Here is an 18,240-nt window from a genome sequence, read left to right on the forward strand (position 1 = left end):
GTGTGAGAAAGATGGTTGGTTCAGTTATAGGATAGGTTGGTGATAGCAGTGGAGAAGCTCTTGTTTAGTCTGGACTTAATTTTATTTCTCACTAGACCAAATGCAGACCTGCTCCCCAATGCAAGATTCACACGTTCCCCCAACGCAAGCTGTTCCCCCAACGCAATATTGCTCCATTCACGCACAGCCCCCAACTGCGCAGGCATGACTCATTTCTCCTCATGCCCCAGCACTCCCTCCTCTTCACCCTCCCTCTTCATTCCCTAGAGAGGGAGGGGGGCGGTAGAGGGAGGGACAGAGAGGGAGCGGGGGCAGAGAGGGAGGGGGTGTGGGAGAGGGAGGGGCTAGAGAGGGAGAGGGGCTGAGAGGGAGGGGGTATAGAGAGAGGGAGGGCGGTAGAATTGGGGGAGGATGGTAGAGAGAGGGAGGGGGGTAGAGAGGAGGGAGGAGAGAGGGGGGGGAGGGGGTATGGAGAGAGGAGGGGCGGGGATGGGAGAGGGAGGGGCGGGGATGGAGAGAGGGAGGGGGGGGGATGGAGAGAGGGAGGGGGGGGATGGAGAGAGGGAGGGGGGGGGGGATGAGAGAGAGAGGGGGGGGGGGGGAGCGGGGGGAGAGAGAGGGGGGGTAGAGAGAGGGGGGTAGAGAGAGGGGGGGGTAGAGAGAGGGGGGGGAGGGGGGTTAGAGAGAGGGGGGTGGAGAGAGGGAGGGGGGTAGGGGGGGGGGGGTAGAGAGGGACGGGGGGGGTAGGAGAGGGAGAGAAGGGGGGGGTAGGGAGGGAGGGAGGGGGGGGGAGGGGGGGGAGGGGGGGAGAGAGGGACGGGGGGGGTAGAGAGGGGGGGGGGGGGTAGAGAGAGAGGGACGGGGGGGGTAGGAGAGGGACGGGGGGGGGGTTAGAGAGGGGACGGGGGGGGGGGAGGGACGGGGGGGGGGGGGGAGAGAGAGGGCGGGGGGGGGAAGGGGAGGGGGGGGGGGGGGGGGGGGAGAGAGGGAGGGGGGGGGGAGAGAGAGGGACGGGGGGGGGGGGGAAGAGAGGGACGGGGGGGGGTAGAGAGGGACGGGGGGGGGGTTAGAGAGTAGGACGGGGGGGGGGTAGAGAGGGACGGGGGGGGGGTAGAGAGAGGGGGGGGGTAGAGAGGGACGGGGGGGGTAGAGAGGGAGGGGGGGGGGTAGAGAGGACGGGGGGGGGGTAGAGAGGGGGGGGGGGGGGGGGGGTAGAGAGGGACGGGGGGGGGTAGAGAGAGGGACGGGGGGGGTAGAGAGGGAGGGTGTGGGGGGGGGGGGGGTAGAGAGGGACGGGGGGGGGGGTAGAGAGGGACGGGGGGGGGGGGGGTAGGGAGAGGGGACGGGGGGGGGGGTAGAGAGAGGGACGGGGGGGGGGGTAGAGAGAGGGACGGGGGGGGGGGGTAGAGAGGGACGGGGGGGGGTAGAGAGGGACGGGGGGGGGGTTTAGAGAGGGGAGGGGGGGGGGGGGTAGAGGGGGAGAGGGGGGGGGGGTAGAGAGGGACGGGGGGGGGTAGAGAGGGACGGGGGGGGGGGGTAGAGAGGGACGGGGGGGGGTAGAGAGGGACGGGGGGGTAGAGAGGGACGGGGGGGTAGAGGAGAGGGGGGGGGGGGGGTAGAGAGGGACAGGGGGGGGTAGGTAGATAGGGTGGGAGTGAGGGTTGGGAGGGAGGGGGCATCTCCCTCCTCCACCCCCCCCCCCCCACACACCCCACTCCCCATCCCCATCTCCCTCCTCCTTTCCCTCATCCTCTCACTCCCATTCGCTGCTCCAGACCTACCCAGATCGCAGAGCAGCGGTAGAGCCTGGAACTCGTATTTGGCTCAGCCCTGGGTGCAGACTCCAGCCGTCAGCTCAGCAGCTGCCTGGGCTATAGTGCAGGCTACGACTTCATGTCCGGGCTTGTGTCTGACCACGGACCCGGGCTTGTCCTTGGTTCCAGTGGCGGCTTCTTTCTCGGCCACGGCCATGGCCCCATCCCAAGCCCCAGCTCTCACTCCAGCTCGAGCACCAGGCTCGGCTCCAGCCAGGGCCCATGGCATCACCCTCTCCACTAGGTGTCGGGCACCGGCAGCCGCCACACGAGCGCTGTAGTGCCTCTCCCTCCCATCCTGCCTTGCGAGTGCATTGTGACGTTATTCTGGGGTTTATTTACGAAATGGGTGAGATTGCGGGCTGTTTTTAAAACTTTAAGCAATTAAAAAGTTGGGAAATATAGGCGGGAATGCGACGGGAAGATGTTTATTGCCTCGACAGGATAAACATGAGTAGAATGTGTGAAAATGCGAAGGCTGTGGCCTAGCGTTTAGAAGAAAATAGGAATGAACCAGATTGTGCCCAGATGACACACACACACATGTATACATACACCCAAACAAGAGAAGAGTTTTAGTAATATAGATTCAGAATCTCATTTAGAATGTTCAATCATGTCCTATCACACACTGGAATTCTTTTTAATAAAACAGCAACTAAAGACATCTAATTCACAAAACTCGGCAAAGACAATTTTATTTAAGAGACAAATGAAAACCTTTCAGAATGTATGCATTTCACCATTTGCTAAAGAGAAATTAGCTTCAGGCAGTTTGATGGTGTAACAGAAAAAATATGGATATTGACTTCCCTAACTTCAAGTAAGCCTTGTATCCCCTCTCTCTCCATTCCTCCCCCACCATGGTCATACTAGCTTCAGTCATCTTGTTGATTCTCATTGCCTCATTTTTACCTAGCACACAGCTAACAATGACCTGTTTCCTTTATCATCATTACTTTTTTGTATACCTTTCATTCATTTGTTCTATATCTCTCTATATCACCATCTATATCTCTTGTTTCCCTTTCTCAACTGGCTGAAGAACGGTCTCGACCCGAAATGTCATCTCTTCCTTTTTTCCACAGATGCTGTCTGACCCACTGAGTTACTCCAGCTTTTTGTTTCTATCTTCTGTCTTAGAGTTTAATGGTTTTTAAATATCTCTGACATTTGCATGAATGTAATGGTTTCCATTGAAACTGCTATCATAACTCAGCCCATTATTTTATCACATTTACCTGCGTTTATTTATTTAAAGCAACCATAGTACAAAGTTGTTTGTTTTGCAATTAAAATATAGTTGAAATTCCGATGATGTGTTTCTGAAGAAATCCCAAATTATTTAATTCAGAACACAAATAAAAACTGCTAAAAGTGAAGCATTGCAGAAATACAAAATACCCATCACTTAATGGCAGATATATTGGATTTAATGTATTCATTTTTGTCTTTAATGCATGGTGAATAGCAATGTATAGTCAGCAGTGTAATCGGACAACACTCCCAGTCATCACAAGAGCCTACATTTTTACTTTGTTGTGTGTAAACTACGCAGACAGCTTAGCTGTTATTCCAATGTTGTGGGATCAGTAAATGACTGCATTTATAGAATAAAGGTCAAGCAAGCTCATCACACAATTAACAGCAGTTTAGTTTTTTAAAAAGACAATTGTGCAGGAGCAGCTTGACAACGCTGTGGGCTTTTGCATCCAGCAATAAAGCAAGTTAATGGGCTGTCCCACTTGGGTGACCTAAGCTGCGAGTTCAGAAGAGTTTGCCCTGGACTCAAACTCGCAGCATGGTCGACACAAGGTCCTAGGAGGTCGTATGAGGTGGCTGGAACTCTCCTTCATGCTCGAGGGAGGTTCTTGCCTACTGGCCTCAGCTTGGTCGGGGAAACATTTTCAGCATATTGAAGTATGTTCCGCAAATAAAATTTGGTCGGCATGGGTCTTTTTCACTCGTAGTGCAGTGGAGTGAGGTCGCTATTTACTTACCCATCTCCTTCACTGACCGGGCATTTTGATTGGAATTGGAGTTTCACGACCTAGGAAGACCTACTTGTAAAATGCCCGCTAAACTTTATTAAACTTCTTAAAAGTGTCTCCACTCCTTCTACCCCACCTTCTGTCTGCTTCTCTCCCCCCCCCTCCCGCACTCTCTAAAGGACTTGCGGTACTCTGTGGCAGCCATTTACCTTCCTCTTCATCGTGCAGACAGCGCTCCTCCGCTGTCCCTGGCCCCCACCTTAACAATGTTTTTGTGTGTGTGCGTATGTGTGCGGTCGGTAGATGCAGCTCGCGATTCGGTCGATCCAGCTCGTGGTTTCAACGCGGCCGGTCGTTCCAGCTCGAGGCTTTCCAGGCGAGTGCCCTCGAGTTTGAAGGTCGAAGACACTCTTCTGGACTCGCGGAATAGGTCGCCCAAGTGGGACAGGCCCTTTAGAATCTTGCAATTATAATCTTCAACTCGACGAACAGCCTTCCATCCATCATTATTACTAAGGTGTAAACCACTGCACAGATTAAACATAAAATATTCCAATTATGTCCTTTTTTATCCAAAATAATTGATCAAAGATTTTAGCAACGTGGAAGCCGTTACGGTTTTGGTTAGCTTTTCTTTAGAAATAGGTTAATTTCACACTCTTACGCAACCATAAGTTATTTAAAACAGAGCCAGTGATTGAGACAGCTTACACAATTTTGCTCCAACCTCACTTATTTGGATCATAGCTGATTTGAACTGTGACTTGGATTAAACATTTGAGGCCCTATTCAGAAAGTTGAGTCCCATGTTACAAGCTCGAGCACAAAAATCGAAGCCGGAACATTGAGCATAATCACTCACTACCAAAGTACAAAAAATAAGTTTCAGTTCATGGGTGACTGACATTAGTGGAAATGTAGAAAGAGGGAATTGTTCTGATGGAACAGGCTTTTTACTTCAATTGGACTGTAGAATAAGCTTAAAACTAAGTAATGTGTCAGTATGCATGTACATCGGAGATCAGGTGCAGGAAAAACATAGGAACGGAAAGGGGACAGGCAGGGGCAAAGTGTAATCCTGGACAAATTCAGCAGGTCAGGCAGCATCTGTCAAGGTTAAAGACAGACGATGTTTCAGGTTAGTTATTGTGCTATAGGAAAGATGTCATTGAACTGGAAAGAGTGCACCGATTTACACGAATGTTGCTGTGACTCAAGAGCCTGTTATAGGGAGAGTTTGGTCAGATGAGGACTTTATTCCTTGGAGGGGAAAGAGTCTATCCCACTTGCCGATTTTTTCGGCAACTGCCAGCATCATTGACTGACATATCAGGTCACCGAAAAATTTGCAACGTGATGCGGCGGTGACATGGCGTGATGACGTATGACGCGCGTGTTTTTTCAAGTGTCGCAACAGTGTTTTTTCAAGTGTTTTGTCGCCGTTGGATTTTGAAAAGTTCAAAATCTTTTGGCGACACAGATATGACGCCGGTAGTCAACGAAAAAAAATTGCCAAGTGGGATAGGCCCTTAAAAGACTAAGGGGTGACCTTATAAAGGTGCATACAATCCTGAGGAATATAGATCAGGTGAAAGCATACAATATTCTTCCCAGGGAAGTGGAATAAAAAACTATGGGGCATAGGTTTAAGAAGTGAGGGGAGAGATTTAAAATAAATCTGAGGGACAACACCTTTACAAGAAGGGCAGTGTGTATATTGAGCTGCCAGAGGATGTAGTTGATGCAGGTACAATAACAACATGTAAAATACATTTTGACAGGTACACAAATAGGAAAGGTTTAGAGGTATACGAGCCAAACGCAGTTTTGATGGGGCATTTTGATCTGCATGGACAAGTTTGGCTGAGGAGCCTGTTTCCATGCTGTATGACCATATTTAAAGGAATATACAAGCAGAGGTTGATGTGGGCTCCTTACAGACTAGGACAGCAGAAATAATGGGGAATAATGGCAGTGACATTAAGAGTCAGGAGTGTTTAATTGTTTTATGCACCAGGAAAGAAACAATGACATTCATTCTCGCTGCAGCTTTATAGGTACATTAATGCAACGGGAATAAATGTACTATAAAAAATAATAAATTATCAATATACTTGGTAATCAAGCAATAATACTGCAAGCCCAAAACCATAGTACAACATTACGCAAAGTCTGTAGCCGTTCAGTGCTGAGCAAAGGTTGTCAGAAAATCGCTATAAAAGGTTCAAAGGCCTTCAAAGGTTCCGATTCGAAGTCGGAAGAAGGGTCCCAACCCGAAATGTCACCTATCCATGTTATCCACAGATGCTGCCTGACTTGCTGAGTTACTCTAGCACTTTGAATCCTTTATGGTATCTGCAGTTCCTTGTTTCTATATTTCCTATCCACTCTCCCAGATTCTACCACAAGGGGCAATTTACAATAGCCAATTAATCTTCCAACATGGTTTAATTACCATATGCAGCTGTGTCTTTTTTTGGTTCAAGGGCCTGTTGGCTGATGGGAATAAGCTGTTCTTGAACCTGGAGGGAATGATTCTCAAGCTCCTGCATCTTCTTCCTATTGGTGAAGTCTGAAGTCGCTGCCTCACCCAAGTTTGGCCATGACTTCAGGTGCTGCCTGTGTGTAGTTTGCACGTTCTTCCTGTAACCACGTGTCTTTCCTTTGGGTGCTCCAGTTTCCTCCCACAACTCAAAGACATGTGGATTTGTCGGTTAAATTACCGCTACAAATTGTTCTGTGTGCGCAGTGAGTGAACATGAAAGTTGGATCACATAGAGCTAGTGTGAATGAGTGATTGATGGTCAACCATCAAATTAGGTTACCCGCTGAGTTTCTCCAGCTTTTTTGTGTACCATCAAATTAGGTTATGTTGATAAAAAATAGAAAGGCAGTCCTTTTTGAAAAATGTGAGATTGAAAGGTGTTGCTGTGGAAAAGGGACTGAGGTGTTCATGAATATCAATCACTGAAAATTACCATACAATTACTGAAAACAATAGGAAGGATAGAGGTATGGTGGCTTTTATGGCAAGTTTATTTGAATTTGAGAAACCTCCATCCTATTACAACGGTGTGGTGAGATTAGATCTAGAATATTGTACACAGATTTGGCCTCCTAAACCCATCAGATTGATTACTGAGAATGAGAGATTGTCATACGAAGAGAAATTAAACTCACAATGCCTGTACCGAGTCTGGAAAAATGGGAGATAGGAATAGGAATTTATTGTCACATGTGACTAAACACAATGAGATTCTTTGCTTACATACACAATGTACACAAATAGCATCCACTTACGGCGCTGACAAAGTTCCAGAGTACGCCGGTTCCCGTTTTTGTCCCCTACGCTGGGTCCCCATTGCCCTTTGTCGTCCCCCCCCCCCCATTGTCCATTGTTCTTCCCCTCTCCCTCACAGTGATTCTTAATGCTCTCATCCACCAAGGGGGCTTCACCACCGTGGAGGTCCCATCGTCGTGAGGCTTTGCCGCTGCAGCCGCCAAGGTCTCGCCCCACTTCACGCCTCTGTGGTGCTGACCTGGGCTCCATCGGTCGCTTCACTCGACCCAGGCTTCCACCCACGAGACCCCGACCCGGGCTTCTATGTGGCGATCCGGGAGGCATCGAGACCGCGGCGCCTCGATAAAGGCCTCCGGCTGCATTCCCAGTCCACAGCCGTGACCCGTCGTGAAGCCTTCTGGCCATGTGGCTCGTATTTGAATCGTACAACATGTTTTAAAGAGCTCCAAGATAGACACAAAAAGCTGGAATTGGTCAGCCAGGACAGACAGAGCTGTGTCTACCTGGGTGTATATTAGTCACGCACCAAACATCTGCCAATCGAACCACCCTCACCTGCATCCAACTATCACTCGCCAGGCTCTCTCTTTTCCAGCTTTCTACCCCACCACTGCCATCAATCTGAAGGGTCCAAACCCGTTGCCTCTCCATTCCCTCCACAGATGCTGCCTGACCCGCTGAGTTACTCCAGCACTGTGTTTGCGCCAAACATCATAGGGCAGTGCAGTAGTGCAGCTGGTGGAGCCGCAACCTCACAGTGCCAGAGAATTTGATTCCATCCTGACGTTGGGTGCTATCTGTGCGGAGTTTGCTCATTCTCCCTGTGACCACATGAGTTTCCTTAGGGTGCTCTGGTTTCTGCTCACATCTCAAAGACATGCAGGTTATAGGTTAATCTGCCTTTATAAATTGTCCCGACCGCAGGGAGTGGTTGTAAAAGTGCGATAATATAGAACTAGTGTGAACAGGTGATCGATGACCAGCATAGACTTAGTGGGCCAAAGGGCCTGTTACCATGCTGTATATTTCAATCATTTCGGGGATCAATGTTTAAACATTGAACTCCAAAGAGTCATTCTCACCTTTTCCTCGCCAGGACTTAAAAATAAAGTAAGTGACCATAATCAGGGAAGCCTCCTTAAACTCCAGGAATTTATCTACGAAGTTTCAGTGTCAATAGAAAGAAATTAAAACCCACCCCTATGTTATCCTTAGACTTCAGAGATACAGTGTGGAAACAGGTCCTTCGGCCGATTGCGTCCACACCAACCAGCGATCACCCTATACACTAGCACCATCCCACACACTAGGAATAATTTACAGGCCAATTAACCTACAAAGCTATACATCTTTGGAGTGTGGGTGGAAACTGGGCCCCATGTTGTCACAGGAAGAACATGCAAAGTCCGTACATACAGCACCCATAGTCAGGATTGAACCTGTGCCTCTGGCACTTTGAGGCATCAACTCTACTTCTGCGCCACCCTGAACTAAGCCAGTAAGCAAATATTTTTCTCAGTAGCAAGTTCAGTCATTTCTTGCCATATCCAAATCTTGCTTAGAGTCATAGAGTGATGGTGTGGAACCAGGCCCTTCGGCCCAACTTGCCACACCAGCCAACATGTCCTAGCTAAGTTAGTCTCACCTGCCTGTGTAGGGTCCATATCCCTCCAAACTTGTTCTATCCATGTACCTGTCTTTCAAAACATGGAGAAAAACTTTTTACAGCCACTGAGGGATCGAGGACTGTACTTTAACTTGGGTTCTGTGTGTTTTGTGTTCTGATGGATGGTTTCAATGTGGGAACTGCAGATTATCGTGGGTAAGGCAGAGTGTGCCTGGCGTGGGCATCCTATGATTTGGGGCGCTCCCTCTGCCATTTACACTGGACTGCCATGTGCTTCCAACACATGCACTCATGGATTATCTGAAATGCTCCTCCTTGATTTTACGCAGTGTTGGGTCAGGGATTCCCCAGAGTCATGGGGACATTGCGTTTTTCCCCCCAAGGAGGGTTTAAATGCATCCTTGAAACTTTTCCTCTCTCCTCTTGTAACCTTTTCCCCGAGTGTTAACTTCAAGAGCTTGGTGCAAGGTTAAGAGTTACATTTTTTATTGTCATATGTCCCAGACATATGCAGCAGCATAACAGAATATATTGAACGGAATAGGTACATGATCAACCAAGTCAGTCCAATGGAACAATCTTCAGTGCTAGAGATGGTATGAGGTAAAACAGACCTTGGTTCAATTATCGTTCAAGTGGTTTGAGAGAATTTTGCAGAGGCATCCATGGTGGTGTCACTTCAGTGTCTTCTATGAGTAGACCAGATCTCAAGTATATATGACAGGGATCATTGCTACCTGGCTACCCTCCCCCCATCAATAATAAATTGGTAGTCAACTCCACTTGCCCTTTAAAGCCACAGGTAGTCAACTCCAGTTGCCCCTTAAAGCCACAGATGGCCAAGCAACATTGAAGCTTGATGGAAGGATTTTCCCTGATCTTTAACTGGAAGATAATACCCTCTCAGACCCGACAGCAATTTCAACAAACTTATTCAGTAATATGCAGTCATGGGTTTAGTTAACATGCCCTTCCTGAAAATAGTTGAGTACAAACAATTGGCGACTGGGACTAGAAGCACTACCGCATTATGTAAGAACTGAAGATAATCCTCACCATCAGCTCCTAATTACAGCATACTGTGTAATGGTCAGGCGGGTGGCAAATATTGTTGAGAACTGCGAGTGGATATATCTTGTTAGGAAAAATTGAGATAATATTTAAAAAAAGGAATAGCTCTTGAAAAGTAGAGGGACCTGGAGTTAAGGGTGGACACGTCGCTGAAACTGGTAAGGCTGGTTGAAAAATAATTTAATTGGAAATTCACAATCCTGGGATATGTCAATAGAGGCTTCAAGTATAAAAGCAGGAAGTCATGCGGAACCTTTGTAAAACATGCCGCTGAATTCTTGCCACCTTACGAAAGGGAGGATACAAAGGCTCTGGAGAAGGTCCGCAGGAGATTATGAGAATGGTCCCTTTGACGAGGAGCTACAGTTACGTGGATTGGAGAGGCTTGGACTGCTTTGTATGGGATAAAGGGGAGATCTGACTGAAGAACATAAAATAATGAGGCAGTCTGGATGGAGAAGTTAGTGTGGGCCAATTTTCTCTGCTGGAAGGTCGAGGACTAGAGATTATAGCTACGAAATAAAGGAATTAGTAGGGACATGAGGAAAAACTATTTTACGCAGCATGTGACTGAAATCATGCATTGTATGCAGATGTGATGGAGGCAGGTTCCAGTATTGCTTTTAAGAGAGAGTTGAATATACAGTAAGAAAACATTTGCAAGGTTACGGTGAAAGGGCAGAGGAGTGGAAGTAATGAGTTGATTTGGTAAAGAGCTGGCAAGAGCACAATGAGCTAATAGGGCTCTTTCTTTTCCATTGATAAAAAATATATATAAATTTTCAAGTAACGGGCAATCTTTCACTACATCAAGCCTTTCAAACTAGGGCACATTTACCAGCCAGTAGTACTTATTGAATGTTAGTAATGCAGAAAACAGCAACCAAACCTTTCACAGTATGATCACATTTTAGATTTTGAAAGATAATGTTTGTGATAATGGCTGAATGACAACTATTAAAAGTTACTTTATTTTCTTTATATAGCATACTAACACATATTAAATCTTAAAAATATCTAAATATATTTTAACTACTTTTCAACAGCCTCATGAGTAGCAAGATCAAAGTAATACAAAATGTTTTATACACATTCACGTTTTTACAAGTCATAATAGAGTCTGCAATTCTGGGACACACAAGTACATATTTCCTTCTCAACATTACCTGTTCTGAGCTGAAATAGAATGCTCAAGGCCATACTGAAGTCAACAGCAGGATTTAAACCAGAGCCCTCAATATCTTTGGATAAATCCAGCCAGAGGTGAAAAATGCAACCTTTCTCAGGAAAGCCACAACATGAACACAATGGTCACGAACTTTCACAGCAAGAGGAATCACTAATGTCAGAACTTACATTTATATCAAGAAAATTGAATAACTCAGTGGGTCAGGCAACACCTCAGAAGATAGATGGCGTTTTGGGTTGGGACCCTTTGGCAAACACCACATCCAGATATTCTGCATGCCTGCCCCGCCAAGTTACTCCACAGCATCTGCAGTTCTTAGTGTCACCATTTTACTGACAATACTTTCCATACTTTCAGTTTTTACTCGTTCAGGAACGAAAATCGCCTTCTGAACTCGATCTGGAGTCTGTGACCCAAGACCCACGGTGTAGCTGACTCCTTGATGTCCTCTGATCCTACAAGCCACTTATTAAGGACAGGCAAAAGCCACTAGTATGGTGAATGTTGCACGTCTCAATAAGTGAACAAGTTTTTTAAAAAGTACAACATTTTTCTAGTCTGCTTCATGACCTCTAGTCACAGCTCAAAGTGCTCAAAGCAAAATACCAGATTAAAACGAGCACTGCGAGAACAGGGGAAGTACTGAAATCACAATGCAAAGTGTCACCATTTCAGTCATTGATTTCTTACTTTTGATTGTTATTTCATGATTCAAAATTGTCAATTAAAACGTGACAGTCTTATTGTATAAACCAGACTACTGCAGAGTCAGTTGCGCATTTACATCTTATTTATAGCATCTCCTCTTGAATCACTAGTTGCTGGAGGAAAGATAGATCTTATCAATCTCTGGAAGAACAATCTACCTTCACAGCAGCGCAATCAAATTGACAGTACTGCGTGAGATACAAAGTGCTGGGGTAACTCAGTGGGTTAGGCAGTGCCTCAGGAGGACAATAATATGCATTGTTTCAGGTTGGGACCCTTCTTCAAAGGGAATGTCCTTCAGAGATTTTGCCCGACCTACCAAGTTACTCCAGCATTTGCTGTTCCTTGAGTGTCTAGTTTACCAACAATACTGTCATCATTTCAACTGGAACAAGGAAAACATCACTGCTTAATTGCCTTATATCAGACATGTCATAGGAACAGAATTAGGCCATTCGAGTCTATTTTGCTATTCAATGATGGCTGATCTATCTTTCCCTCTCAACCCCATTCTCCTATAAAAATTATCTTGCATAAATCCCATGTATTGGGGAGTTCTTTAGATTTGCAGACATTTTAAGAACAATCCTTGCGTGTTATTAATAATGAAAAAAACATGAAATATTCTGTTCTGCAGCTTGCAATGTGCTAATATCAATTACTCTGGCACTAAATATTAATAAAGTGAAACTTCAGCCATGTAACCCCCCCCCCCCCCCCCCCCAAGAGCACAGCACAGCCCATCAAATAAAGAGTGTCTGTATTTGCTCCAATGAATAATGTCTTCAAGATAATAAATTATTCTATTCAAATCAAATGTCATTTCAGTCTCTTTGAACTTCTTCAGAATCAAGCAATCATGCAATCGGCATGTTATTGGCTGGCTGCATGCTAGATGGCCAGAGAGGGAAGCTGAATAGGCAACTTAAATCGTGTACAACCTCCTGGAAATGTAGATTGTAATGCATTTGAGAATGTGCAGATCCAGCTCAAACACATTCACAAACACTGAAAGCAGTGGTGGTACAATTATTTAAACTTTATACTGCTTTCACAAAAGCTTGGAATAAAGGCAACAAGAGCCTCATTGAGATGTGGGGAATTACTTCATCCTGGGGCTACAATGAAACTTCAAGTATTATGCAGAAACTATCATGTGCCTTTGATATCTAGAGATTAAGAAACTGCAGATGCTGGAATATGCAACAAAAAACTGCTGGAGAAACAGATTGGATCACGATCCATTCAAGGCACATTGAAAATGATCTTAGATCTGTCTTCCAGTGGGTTATGGATACAATAAAGCAGCGTGCAGCCACCCCACCCCTTTTTCATGCAAAACCATGGAAGGTTTACAATTTATCCTGAAATGTCAATACTCTTGTTGCCTTCACCAATGCTGCTCAACCCGATGAGTTCCCACATCAGTTTGTTTGTTGCTCCAGTTCCAAGCATTTGCAGGCGTGTGTTTAAGATCTACAATACTAGTCGGCTCTGCTGACAAAGTGGTGACAGGACTTCTCCCTCGCTGCCTCAAAAAGGCTGCCAACATCATCAAGGACCCACACCATCCTGGCCACACACTCCTCTCTCCGCTGCCATCAGGTAGAAGGTACAGGAGCCTGAAATCTGCAACATCCAGGTTCAGGAACAGTTTCTTCCCCACAGCCATCAAGACTATTAAACACAACTTCAAACAAACTCTGAACTGTAATAGCCTATTGCACTTTATCTGTTTATTTATATGTATATATATATTCTATGGTATATGGACACACTGACCTGATCTGTATTTATGCCTACAATATTCTGTTGTGCTGCAGCAATGAAGAATTTCATTGTCTTATCTGGGACACACGACAATAAACTCTTGACTTGACTTGTGAATCAGATTGCCCACCCTTCCCTCCCTCCGTCCGTCTCCTCAACCCTCTGCCTCTCCTTCCCCTCGTCCCCCCTCGCCCTCCACCACGCCTCCCTCTACCACTCTTTGCCCTCCCTTGTTCCCTCTCTCTCCACTCCTCCTTTCCCATATCTCCTGTCAGAGAGAAGACGTTCCTTCCAATCTGCTGCTCCCCAGCAACGGGGCCGCTGCCCCCTGAAGCATCCGTGGCCGCAGCCGCCAGCCTCCTCACCTCCTTGACGGGGGGGAATTTTTTCCTGCACTCCAGCGACAGGCTCCTCAGGTCGCTCTGCATGTTGTCCAGCAACTTCTTCACGGCCTCGGGTGAGGAGGTGGCCATGGTAGCCGTGTGTCCCGGCTCTCTCCCCCACAGTGCGGCGCTCGGCTCCCGGGCAAGACACAGGCCTCCGCCCTCACTCCCACAACCCCCCGCGCCGCAGACACGTCACCCGCGCTTCCGTAAACACTGCTTGAGGGGATGTGACGTCGTGCCCGCCCCTCCACGGCCCCACGTGACCCTAGGAGCGTGTTGGCGCCGGCGGGGGTGGATGGGCCGCCTGCAGCGCCTTCTGTAGCACTGGAGGCCACAGGGCGCCTCACCGAGCACGGAGCTGCCGGCAGCGCCTCCTCTCGCCGCGGAGGTCACTCTGCAGCCACCGGCCCCCTACCGGCCTTTCTGGTTAGAACACCTAGTCTTGGTGACAACACCGATCTCCCGGCATCAGCGGTTCCAGAGCCTGATTATCCGTGTTCCCGGACCAACAGAGGTCACTGCCTGTGAGAGGAATCCACCAGGACCGGAAATGTCCGCCGAGGAGCCTGGATACCGGCCAGCAAAGTTGGCTATGGGAATGGATCTGTTACCATCACAGGAGACAGACTATTGACTGACATCTACTACAAACCTACTGACTCCCACAGCAATCTAGACTACACTTCTTGCCACCCTGCTTCCTGTAAAGACTCTAACTCCCAATTCCTCCGTCTACACTGCAACTGTGCCCAGGATGAGGTTTTCCATATTAGGGCATCAGAGATGTCCTCATTCTTTAGGGAACAGGGGTTCCCCTCTTCCATTATAGATTAGGCTCTCACCAGGGTATATCCCGCAGCTCCGCTCTTACTCCCCCTCCCCCTATCGTAACAAGGAGAGTCCCCCTTGCCCTCACCTTCCACCCCATCAGCCGTCACATACAGCATATAATCATTTGCCATTTTCGCCACCTTCAACGTGATCCCACTACTGGCCACATCTTCCCATCTCCACCACTTTCTGCTTTCCGCAAAGACCGTTCCCTCCATACTTCCCTTGTCAATTCGTCCCTCCCCACCTAAACCACCCCCTCCCCAGGATTATCAATGTGGATTTAGTAAACGTAGAAATATGATAGCTTGTGAAATGTAACATCAATCTGAACGAAACTTGATACAAACAACCACAGGTCAATGATGAGTAAGGTGGTGCAATTTTGTGCTATTGTGTACAGTTTTGGCATAGTTTCTTGAGATCGTACGTACGCAGACGGACATTTGTCCAAACAAGGGCAAGAAGGAAGGGGGACCATCGGCACTATATTGAGTGTTTAAGAAGGAACTGCAGATGCTGGAAAATCGAAGGTACACAAAAAAGCTGGAGAAACTCAGGCACTATATTGAATACTTTTTGTAACGTTGTCGGTGCTCTATACATGACGACTCTGCATACTTATGTATAGCAAGCAAACCAAATAATTTTGTTATACCAAGTTCATGTAACAATAAAGTATCAATCAACGAGGGGGGAATTTCATTGAAATCTACCGAATAATGAAAGGCCTAGATAGAGTGGATGTGGAAATGCTTCCAGTAGTGGGAGAGTCCAGGACCACAGCCTCTGAATAAAAGGATCTACCTTTAGAATAGTGATGGGGAGGAATTTCTTTAGACAGAGGGTGGTAAATCTGTGGAATTAATTGCCACAAATGGCTGGGGAGGTTACGTCATTGGATATATTTGAAGTGGAGATTTTATAGGTTCTTGATTAGTAAAGGGCTTCAAAAGTTATGGGGAGAAGGCAGGAGAATGGGGTTGAGAGAGGAAAAATAGATCAACCATGATCGAATGGCAGAGCAGATGCTATGGACTGAATGACCTAATTCTGTTTCTATGTTTTATGAACAGTTAGTTAGATGTGGACATCGTTTAATAGGGTGCCGCCCTTCACGTTTGTTACACTATTTGTATGAGGGTTATTACTATAAGCTCCATCAAATCTTTGGGACTAATTTCCCAAGATATCAAGATGCATAAGCAGAACTGATACCTAGCCACAATGAATATGTACAAAATAGCTTGAGCAATGTGGTGTGTTTTTAGATTTGGTATTAGAGATACAGCGTGGAAATAGGCCCTTCGACCAACTGAGCCCACTCCGACCAGGAATCACCCATACACTAGTTCTATCCTACATAGTAGGGACAAATAGCAGAAGCCAATTAACCTACAAACCTGCATGTCTTTCGAATGTGGGAGGAAACCAGAGCACCCGGAGCAAACCCACGCGGTCACAGGGAGAACGTGAAAACTTTGTGCATACAGCACCTGTAATCAGGATCGAACCCTTGAGCAATGTGGTGTGTTTTAAGGAAAACCGAAGGATTTTTAAAGCAGGGGAAATATGGACGGAATATAAACCTGAAATTCCAGAGCATTTCAATTATAGATGCATTCACAAAACAGTAATCCTTTGTATATCCAAACACATCTTTATTGTAAACGCAGGTACACAGCAGCTATTTATGTAATTGATTTACATTGAGTACATTGCTTTATCATAATTACTAATGAACCTCAAACGATTAAGAATCTGAGGACATCTTTGAGTTTCTTGGTAAAGTTCATTTGCCTAGGTATATACTGAAATTAAATCATTCACATTTATTGGACTGTGCATTAATACGTAGAACATTCTACATGAGCAGAAAGACATTTTAAAATACCAAAGAAACAAATGTGAAAAGGTGGAAAATTTGTTTTGAGATAATTATAATTGCAACAACAGAGTGTAGGGGGGGGATTTATTTTCTGATATGAGGCAAATCGACATCTACCTTTGCAGTGAGATAACCATTCGTCCCATATTGAAAGAATGTTTTCCAATAGCCAAATAACAAGACAGATTTGTTAATCAAGTGATCATGATATATGTCTATAATTTTTAATTAAGACGTGAACAGATTTGCAGCAAGCTCAAGCTGTTTATAAAGCTACATTTCATTCAGGCAGCTGTCAAGTTTGTCTACAGCTGGGAGGCAAAATGGAAACCAAGGGATTGATTCACAAAAAAAAACTATGATCAACCCAAGTTTACAACCCTGACTTTCCATTTACTTATTATTTAGTTTAGGGATACAGCGCGGATACAAGCCCTTGGGCCCGCTGAATCCTTGCCGACCAGCGATCCCCGTACACTAACACTATCCTATACACCAGAGACAATTCATAATTTTTACCAAAGCCAATTAATCTACAAACCTGTACGTTTTTGTGGTGAGTGGGAGGAAACGGGAACACCTGTGAAAAACCCACACGATCACAGGGAAGAACATACAAACTCCGTACAAACAGCACCTGTAGTCAGGATCGAACCCGGGTCTCTGGCGCTGTGCCAACGTTACTTCCCAACCTCTAGCCTCCTGCTTCTACCATGATAGTCTGTTTATGCAAGCTCGAGGAACAGCATCTGTTTCATTAGGCACTTTGCTGCCTTCCAGCCTCAACACCAATTCAAACACATTTAGTGACACAGGGATCTGCAGATGCTGGAATCTTGAGGCAAACACTCAGCGTTGGTGGAACTCAGCAGGTCAGGCAGCCTCCGTTGAGGGAATGGACAGGTCGGGACACTTGATCAGACGGATTGATCTGAAGAAGGGTCCCAACACCAAACAACCTCTATCAATTTTCTCCACAGATGCTGCCTGACCCGCTGAGTTCCTCCAGTACTTTGTGTCTTGCAATTTTAAGATTTGATCGCTGCATTCATTTTCTCCAATAAAGGTATGATGCAGCAGAGGCACCATGGGGAGGGGAGGGGGGGGTCTAGGCAGGTACTGAGGGTAGAACATTTGGGAATAACCAGCAAGGTGGCCTGCACCTTTAACTCCAGCTGCCTTGCTTCCACACACCAGGCCATGCTTCCTTAACATCCATCCTTTGTTTGCAGATTTGTCTGATTTCCTTTGCTCTACACTATTCATGTTTAATTATCTGCAGCTTCCGCACTAGGCCTTGTGCCTCTGCTTTCCTTTCCCTCCTCTATATTTGTTAATCATGGTGTAACATTAACCCAGGTCCTCGGACTTTAATATTGAGACACAAGAGAATATAGATGCTGGAATGGTTGAGCAATAATAAAAAAATAAACTGCTTGAGGAAGTCAGCAGAGCAGGCTGCAGCTGTGGATGGAAATGGACAGATGACATTTCGGGTCAGGACCCTTCTACAAGACACAATGAGGGGCCCCAACCCAAGATGTAGTCTGTCCACTCAGCTGTCTGACCCACTGAGTTCCTCCAGCATTTTGTTTGTGGGTTCAGTGTTAATGCTGTTTCTCCCCTCAGTGAAGCTGCTGGCGAGACTGTTTCTGCCCATTCTT

At 46.5% G+C, this 18,240-nt stretch overlaps 1 protein-coding gene across 2 annotated transcripts in view; it reads right to left on the reverse strand.

The window, feature by feature from the left end:
• Positions 1-14,048, reverse strand: part of mon2 (MON2 homolog, regulator of endosome-to-Golgi trafficking) — a 97,943-nt gene extending 83,895 nt beyond the window's left edge. For both annotated transcript variants that reach the window (XM_055650668.1, XM_055650667.1), the window contains exon 1: positions 13,837-14,048. In XM_055650668.1, the coding sequence (XP_055506643.1) occupies positions 13,837-13,944 (108 nt within the window). In that variant the 5' untranslated portion in view covers positions 13,945-14,048. The remainder of the gene's footprint in view (positions 1-13,836) is intronic.
• Between the last annotated feature and the right edge of the window lie 4,192 nt (positions 14,049-18,240).

This window comes from Leucoraja erinacea, chromosome 19 (genome assembly GCF_028641065.1).
Source record: "Leucoraja erinacea ecotype New England chromosome 19, Leri_hhj_1, whole genome shotgun sequence".
Taxonomy (NCBI): Eukaryota; Metazoa; Chordata; class Chondrichthyes; order Rajiformes; family Rajidae; genus Leucoraja; species Leucoraja erinaceus.